This window comes from Acanthisitta chloris, unplaced genomic scaffold, assembly GCF_000695815.1.
Source record: "Acanthisitta chloris isolate BGI_N310 unplaced genomic scaffold, ASM69581v1 scaffold17397, whole genome shotgun sequence".
Lineage (NCBI taxonomy): Eukaryota > Metazoa > Chordata > Aves > Passeriformes > Acanthisittidae > Acanthisitta > Acanthisitta chloris.
Genome location: NW_008682206.1, coordinates 19,781 through 29,028, shown reverse-complemented (window position 1 = coordinate 29,028; position 9,248 = coordinate 19,781). Strand labels below are relative to the sequence as shown.

The window sequence follows — 9,248 nt, the reverse complement described above, 5'->3', positions numbered from 1 at the left end:
TCCCTAGACAAGGAGTTGCAGGCATCACTGAGACAGGAAGATGCAAATCTTTAGCAGGTTTCATTATGTTTGGGAGCTGGTAAGTTAGAGTAATTGATCAGTTTTTTGGGGCAGGAGGGATTGTCACCTCAGTCTGTGCTTATCCTGGTTTTCTATTTTTTTAATTGGAGAGCATAAAAAATACCCAAAGGACTTCTAACACGTGGAGACAGTTTGTCATAAGCTGTGAAACTGTAGTGTGATATTTAGCCATTTGTGCTTACATTTAGTCTTTTATGTTCAGCATGTTCTGATCTAAAAAACAGACAGGAAGTCCAAGTTATTAAATGCTGAATAATGAATACACTGCTTTGTGATTTTTGGCAAAGGTTTTATTTGTAACTTGTATGTTTATTCAGGTCAGTGTATGGTAGTGACACTATAGTTCCAATAATAAGCATTTAAGATTCAAATTTAATTAATCTATTCTGATTAGTAACAGCTGAAGACAGAATAATTGTATGGAATCTGGTGCTGTGCTGACCTGGGAGTGTAAAGGGCCCATTTTTGTATTTGTAACCATTTCACTGTCTTGTCTAATTAACCTTAGATTGCACCAAACCATCTGCATGTATGAGAGTAATCATGGTGTGTAGCACAGAAGTCGTGTGCTGCCTGGGCTGTTACACAGGGCTCATGATGTTGGTTTTGAAGCTGATCACTTTTTCAATATTGTCTCTTTTCCTCTATGGTTAGACAAATTCCTAAGGAGCAAAGTACAAAACAGACTGACAGACTTTTCACACAAAGCTGATGTGTGCAATCTACAAGAAGTAACTGCTGAAGGTCCAGGAGAGTGTTATTATGAAATGTTCTGTGCCTTCAGTATTTAACCTGTTTGGGTTTTTTGTTCTGAAACTTAATTTTCAATAATGTCTCTTATGCCCTTTATAAGGGGAAGAAGCTTATGTGGGTAGTCTACTTTAAGGATATATTTTACTAACAGTGAAATTAAATTATAGCATGTAAATTACTTTTTCTTTGTACATAGCTTGTGATAAATGTTGTCATTCCCTGTGTGGTTTTCGTGCATTTCTAGTAGTCGTTAGCCTCCCACTCACTGAATATCTGAACTCTAGCTCCTTGGGAAAAGTCCATACTGTTCCATAAGATGTGGAAGCAAATGATCACCCCATGTATTGTTACTCAGTCTAGTCTACCTTTGGTGGAGATGTGAAGCAGTCAGCCTTTCTGAAACTTGTGGAGGTGTTATAACTGTTATTAGCTGGTTTTATTTGTTATTAGATTAATGGAAATTTCGATTCCCCTGTCCTACTTCTAACGTCATGATCTTCTCCAGGATCATAAATTAAAAATCACTGCTAAGTTCTGGTCAGCATTGCCAGCACTCTGACTGCTTTAATTTAGAGTTAACAGATAGAATTAACTTTATTTAATTCATTGTCTTCTAAGTTCCTATGCAGCTCACTTGTCAAGATGATAGAGCTGAACAAAATGCTAAAACACAACTGACTTTATACAGATGTCTGCCACAAACTTCAAATTCCCATTGCCCCTTTTCCTCTGCCTTGCTGTCCCCTTTCTTGGGAATATGTGTGACCATCTGAGCAGGCAGGTAAAGCATCAGATGCTTTGTCAGCACTGTTTGCCCTCTACTTGGCTATAGAGCTCACCAGTACCTGAGCAAAGAATTCCCCTTGTGTGCAGGTAAAGTAAAAATCTTCAGCACTCTGATCCTCTAAAAATGCATTTTTAAAAGACCTTGAGGGGCTGAGAGTCATAGCTTGACTAATAGTATTGCAGGCAAAACGTTATTACTAGATATTTGCTCTTTGACATTAATAGTGCTCGTACTTGAAGTGTCATTGGAAACAGCAATGTATTTCTTGTTTTGTTCCTTTGTACTAGGATTACTCCAGCGATGATACTAAACTGGAATACAATGTAGATGCAGCCAATGGTATTGTTATGGAAGGTTATCTATTTAAACGAGCCAGCAATGCCTTCAAGACTTGGAACAGGTAATTATTCAGAACCCCTATTTGCTGCTTATAAAGATACTGCTTGTTAAGCTAAATTCTGATCTGACTTACAACCTATGTAACTCACTGACTCCACAGTTTTGACAGAACACTGGAGTGACTGTTAATTAATGTAGAAATGAGACTTGAAAGGAATTTTTCCTTGTTTTCTGTCCTAGTTGGTTGTAAACCTTTCTCAGAGTGTATCCTAGTTTGGAAGAGTCCAGTGTACGAAAAGCTTACTCTGCTGGGTGTAGTTCAGCTCTGAGATTGTGCTTTGGCCTTACTTTGAGGTTGAAACAGAGCAATCCTTGCAATTGCACACACTATGTGAATGTATATGCTGGGAAACTGTTAGAGGACCAAGTGAAATGAAGTGTGTAGCCATTGGAAGCAGAGAAATACAGTCAAGGACTCCAGTTATTTGTCCTGAAAGATAAGCAATGTAGTTGTTATTTTTTACAGTTCCTGTCCTGTATAGTGGCTTCAGCTTAGTAGTTTTGCTGCTCCTGCTGGGAATTCAAAATATATTGCTAGTCATCTCTCTTTCACAATATATACTTTACTACTATTTAAATTTTTTTCTCCCTGAACAGGATTTCTTTTGCATTTCCAAGGGTGTATGCTTTTTCTTCAAGGGAATATATATATACTAGAGCATTTACAGCACAGTTGGATGCAGTTGGTGAATTCTGAAGTTAATTTGTTGTGATACAGAGCTCTCTTTTCTATCTATGTTCTGCTATTTTTTCAGCAGTGCTTCTGTTAAACTATTTGTTGTACTTAAAAGGCTAGAATGTGCATTTGGATGTGTGGTCCCTTCCAGTCTTAATTATTCTATATTTCCTTGGGCATCTCAGAAGACCACAAGTCTAACAAATTGGGATTGCTTCACTTAAATCCATAGATGGATAAATAAAACTCTCAGTAAAACTATCTATATTAGCAAGCTATGGGCAACTAGTACATAGGAATTTGCTTTGAACTAACTCTGGCCTGGTCCTATGGTCTGATTATTTGTCTGTAATTGTTATGTACCTTCTGGGTTAGTTTCATGCAAGCAGAATTCAGAGTTCTTCAAGACAAATCTGTGAAGCATAAAAGGACAGTGAGGGGAGAAAACTGGGAGATGAACTGCAAAAGCACATTCCTGGTGTGAAGTAAAATGTTAGTGTAAGCATACTGAGAAAAATCTGCAGCACAGAAACAGGGCAGGAGATTATCCTGTATTGGATTCCCAACAGGCAGGAAAAGGTGCTTTTTGCAAGGTGTTTTGCAGGACTGACTGAAGACAGAACTCTGACTCACTCTCTGAGTTCCTCTTTGAGACAGCAGCAAGGCCTTGGCTCTGCAGGGGGGTGACAGGAGGAGCAGGACAGGAATGTTGGAGAGTAGTGGGAAATACTCTTCTTCCAGGTGGCTTCATACCTAGTAACACTGCACATGTCTTAGCCTTAAAGTGGTTAGAGAATAGGCATCAATTAAAACTAACTTCCATGTGTTGGAAATGTAACTGGATACAGAGTAAATAAGGAGAAGTTAAAATTAAGTCAAGACACAATGACTTTCCTTCAGATTAAGTTACAGATATGAACATACCTAATAAAAGCAAACCCAAACAGTTTTTTAAGGTAGCCAAGGTAAACAGCTCAGTAATGAGTCAGAGCTATAGAATTGATATTTGCTTATAGTTTTTTTTCTTCTGTTTATCACAGGAATAGTCAGTAAAGCAAAACCCTTAACCTTTTTAATATAAGAGTCTTGATAATTTATCTCACTGTGATAGACTAGTTGGATGCTCCAGAGTTAGGCAGAGAATAGGATTGGATATGCTATCTGTAAGCAGTTCACAAACCATTCCTGATTGTTATGAAACTGCTATTATCGTAAATAAAATACACACTTAAGACTTTCTTACTGAAGACAACTTTTAGTTTCTGAATCTAGCCCCCATTTTTAATGTTTTAATGAAAATAGAGATGTATTTTAATCTTATTTCTGAATACATTTGCAATTGTTTGCCACCTCATAGGCACTGAAGTGGTCACTGCCTGTTTCCCTGGTGGAATGCTTTATTGGTGTAGTGCTGTGGTTGCAGCTGTGGGGAGATAATACTGATTCATGTTTGCCATATCTTAGAGATGAGGGTGTTTTTCCAGTCACTAGCTAGAGTACAAGAAAGGACTGTGTCATTGTATGAAACAGTTTTGTGTGTAAAAATGTGTGAACTATCAAAAGAGGAAACACTTAAGAGAATTTAGGAAATTCTGAGCTGAAGTCAGAGACCCCCCAAGACAGACAAAATACTTTCAGTGTTCTTACCAGGTTGGTAGTTTGCTGCTTCAACATATGTCCATCTTTGGAGAAGGTGGGTGAAAAATCAACCAGCTGAAACAAAAGCAGAAAAACTTGCCTAGAAAGACTCCAGTTTCCTGATGTTCTGAACCAAGGGTGACAGCACTGATCTTCCTTGCTGACTGCTAATTGCACTGTCAGTAATATGTATTTAAAATGGAGGCTTCTCTTTTCCCTCTGTTGGTATGAGTTGGTGTGTTGTTGGTTCTAGGCCTTCTAAAAAAGTTCTTTAAGACTGAATTAAAGGCACCAAAACCACTGCCATGACCACTATAGAGGGTGTACTTGCCAGCATTAAAAACATGAGAGAAAAGGAAATGGTACAATAGATTTTGTCTGGGTTTGACACACATCAGTATGATTCTAGTGAACAAATTGAAGAACTGTGGTGCTTCTGTATACATGTCTTGGTCAGTGAATCCAAGGACCCCACAGTGGATTGTTCTGGGAAAAGTCTAGTTACTGTGGAAGAAGAAACCCAAGACTGTATAATACAGCCCTTTGAAGGGTGGCAAATGTGTTAAAATGATTAAACCTTTTGTTTCCAATCCAAGCTAACTTTCTTTCTAGAATGATGAATAAATTGGGAGCTTGGGTTTCATTGTCTCAAGACTTGAGTTATTTGGACTTTTGCATCAAGTTTCCTGTTCTTGGGATGGCTCTTCATGACACTGGCTTGAGAAACAAATAAGTGTGTGAGCAGGTTGCAGAGTAAACCATGAGCTGTTTGTAATTAAGCATTGCTGTGTTTTGAAAGAGATGGAGATTTTGCAGTCTTTTTGCTGTGACTGAAAGGACAGTGTATAATGTACCTGAGTATTTCAGATAATGCAGTTTAGTGGAATCAAAATGGTGTTTTTATATTGCCAAGTCTTGCAGTAGCAGGTGTGGAGACCTGTTTTTTGAATGTCTGTCTGTTGGTAAATGATATACCTTATTGTACACCATTTTTCCTAAGGCATCAGGAACTGGAGTCAGGTGCATTTATTATTATGGAGTAGCTGGAAAGCTGTTTTGGTTCCTAGAAATTCAAATGAAAAATAAGTTCATACCATGAAGAAAGATATGCATGAATAAACATGTATAGGGAGAAAAGCATTTGTCAAACCACTGGTATGTTTTAAATAGCTTTTAGATTGGATGCATTAAATGTTTTTCTTTTTAATTCTGCTGTATTTTCAGATCATGCTAATTCTTTGCTTATTTTGCTCATTTTGCATTTTTCATTCCTTCTCCTCCTTTCTCTTATGTTTTAATCCTACCCCATTTTTTCACATGACAGGAAAAAGCCAGATCACATCAGGTACCAACCAGCTTCTTTTATACCTTCCCAATGTTTCTTTGGCACGCAAAAAGCTCTTCATTAACCCTGCATTTAATTTTGATTACTTGCAATGGATGTGTAAGTGACTCAGTCTAAGAAAATAACAGAAGGATTCTGCCTGGGATGCCAGTGCACCTGCTGCTCAACGCTGTTAAAAGAATCAGAAAGATTGAGCTAGTTTTAGCTAAAAAGGAATTAAAGCAAAGTTTCTGCACTCAAACTTCTGAGCATTCAAGATCAGTGTTTTGACTTTTTCCAAATGAAGTTGGTGAGAGGTTTTTTTTCTCATCAACTGCACTGGGAATAGAGATGTACTTTTAAATGTTGTGCATTCTAATCACTATTGTTTGCGTGCTGCTAGCAGCTAGAGAAGAAAACTTTCCTTTTGAGAACCAATAAACATTAATTCTTTTATGTAAAACTCAAATTTTTATATTTCTTTTTAGTATTAATCTCAGTTCTCAGAAATTGGATTTTTTTTTCTGTAAATTTTGCATCGTTTCCTATTTAACACCTTTGAGTTGTGTAGGTAGAAAATGATGGCAAACATCGTTTTCTAAACTCACTGTATTAAAGCACACCAAGTGAGTTAGTGTAAATTACTTCTAGATTCCCAAGTATGTTTCCTCCTTTACCATATTTCTCCCCAATTTTTGACCAAATGACATGTTTAAAGGGACTTTGGTAGTGGTCAGCAGTGAAAGCTGATGAATGTTGTTCTTGGCACAGGTTGGATGAAGGTTACCCTGTCACAGTGCCATCAGTGTGTGGCTTGCACCTCACAGCTTCCTGGCCCTTACTGCTGAGGACCCAGCAGTGTTTCCTGCACTAATGCATAGAGTTAAGTGCTTGCTTAATGAAAAATAACTCGGAGATTTTGGCCTGAATCAAAGTGCTGTGGTGCTGACAGCTTGGAGGGCAGTCTGCCACTTTTTTATCTTGGCAAACGTAGGATAAAATGTGTTAACTCTGACATCTACTCCAAAATTGTCATCTCCAAGTTGCCCTACATTCTAAATTGTTCATCTTGTTCAATGAAAGTTTCTTTAGATTATTACTGAAAACCTCATTGTTTTTGGCTGGACTGGAGATTTCTCTTACACAGATTTAATTTCTCTGCTAGGAAAAACAGGGACCAAAATATTTTTGAACACTTCCAGACTAGGCTTTAAAGATGACAGCAGTTAATGTCAGAATTTGTGTGCTTGCTTATATCCACTTGATGAGAATGGAGCTGGTTTACTATAGAAACTCACAAAATATTTAAGCTGTAGAACAAATGAATCACTGCATTAATAAAGTTAATTCACTTACCTAAGGCTGTTAATTAGGGATTTGCTCCATTGCATGTTGTCTTGGGGCAAAGCTGCTTTTTTCCCCCTTTGTCACGTAGGCACTGCTTTCCAGGTTTTTCTGGTTTGTGTTATGTTCAACAAAAGCACATAAAGCCTGAGTTTAATTTCTTTTCTAGTCTGCTTTTTTTGTTGAGTTTCCTATGTAAGTATTGGCAATAACCTGCCTTATGCTCATATTTGAGGCTTAGTTACTGCATCTATGGGTTTTTTAAACAGATGGTAAAGGTGATACCTTTTAAATAGCAGTGACCAAAATTAATTGCTGTTAATAAACTGAAAACATAGTTGCCTTTTTGCATCATTCTGTTCAATTACCTTAAGCCAAAAAGCTGGCTCTTTGGAAATCCATTATTAAAAGGAGATCCTGTTGTTGCTTTTTAAATTCAATGTTACCTGCACAACATTTGAAAAGATTAGTTGTTAAAAGGTAGAATCTCATCTGTCTACTAAGCACTAACTTTTCTAACAGATACTAGATTTTCTGTTTTGAATCTAACATGATGTATCTTAATGGTTCTTAACAATCTTTGTTGCTTCTCTTCGTGAATGGCTTGTGGTGGTTGGATAAACACATGGACCTTTTGTCACTAATTGTAATGAACTGCAGCTGAGGCTCAGCAGCCTGTGGAGAACAGGACCTGTCACAATACAATTTCTTGTCCACTCTTACCATTCCAACCAACTGTCAGTGCAGGAGAAGGTGCTGTGTGGTACAAGTGAGGTACTGGAGGTAGTTGAGCAGTTATGCTATGGTAAACACACATTCACATTATAAGCCTAAAGAAAACAGTATACATTTCCTTTCTAGACTGAATTATTTTTTGCATTCCCTTCATTTTTGTCAGTTCAAAACCAGAGATGGTTGGTTAGCTTTTATTCTGAGCATCCCCAGAAGAGCTAGAAAGGTGTGGTTGTATCTGCCTTTTCTAATGCTCAGTGGTCTGATAAAACACCACTGTTCAAGATCTGACATGCTTGTAATTTTTTTCCAAAACATGAATGGTCTCTCCACTCTGAGCTGTGTCCTGGCTGAACACTGAGCCTGACAAGGAAGGGAGCAGTTCAGCGCAGTTGTTAAGCATTATGTTATCTTTTGGATTTTATAGGATGCCTTCATTAAATCTTTTATTTGCTATTTTCTTTCAAAGCTGAGGCTTGAGTTAGGGTCCTGCTTAAAAGGTTTTCCTCGGGGTTTTTTTTAGTTTTTATATTCAGTCTTTTTAATTTAGGCTCTAAAATTTTAAGGAATGCCCAATATAGATAGATATTAAACCTGCATGGGTTAGCAACACTGTGGTATTTTTAGTGCCTTAGCAAGTCATTTTTTAGTTCTACACTCAGAAATATTTCCAGAGTAGTTTACATCATTTAGATATTTTTGTGACCAAGCTGAGTTTGTGTTATCAAAACAATTACTTAAAATTGTGGCTTGCTAAAATACAGAAGGAAATGTTCCTTGACAAGATAATGTTTTGTGTGATAGCTTAACTAATGTTGTCATAACATGAATGTATTTGTTTAGGACTCAAATTATTTGAACTTTGCTTTCATTTCTGTTTTGTCTCTGCTTTCCCTTTTTTCATTCTCACGAAATACTTGCCAAAACTGACTGCAGCATTACTTTTGTGCCTTTTTATGCAGTCTCTCTGTAGACTGTGTGTTGGACATTTTGGTCAAACAAGCTCTGTGAATTCAGTTATGTATTCTCTGGATGTCTCTTCATTTGCATAGGCGCTGGTTCTCAATACAAAATAACCAACTTGTGTACCAGAAGAAATTTAAGGTAGGAATCACAAACTGGCTTGGGATAGGTTGGGGTCTGGGTGATCCTGATTGGGGAAGCAGGGCTGACATTGGCATCCTGTGTGTCTTCAACAACCTACTTCTGCTTCTAAATGAGCTTCTCCCTTTGTAAAATGAGACTAAGAGCTACACTGACAGATTTTGAGATTCCTGTGCAGTGACTTGCGAGCACTTTATTTGCTGTGGATTTTGTAACCTAGTTAGAGCTTTAAAAGTTGTTGGTCCCAAAAGGCACATTTGCTGGCAGTCAGATACTCTGAGCAGTTGTGTGTAACTCTTTCAGGACTTGCTCCTTCCAGTTACTTTCTGATTCACATACCCAAATTCAGCAGTTGGGGGGAGAGAGGAAAAAAGCATCAAAGCATTTGTTATGAAACAGCCAGGGCTGCT

General features: G+C 37.6%; 1 protein-coding gene across 1 annotated transcript in view; it reads left to right on the top strand.

Moving 5' to 3' along the window:
* Positions 1-9,248, top strand: part of ACAP2 (ArfGAP with coiled-coil, ankyrin repeat and PH domains 2) — a 35,421-nt gene that overhangs the window by 10,221 nt on the left and 15,952 nt on the right. The window contains exons 4-5 of the mRNA XM_009078438.1: positions 1,909-2,021; positions 8,787-8,838. Of these exons, the coding sequence (XP_009076686.1) occupies positions 1,909-2,021; positions 8,787-8,838 (165 nt within the window). The remainder of the gene's footprint in view (positions 1-1,908; positions 2,022-8,786; positions 8,839-9,248) is intronic.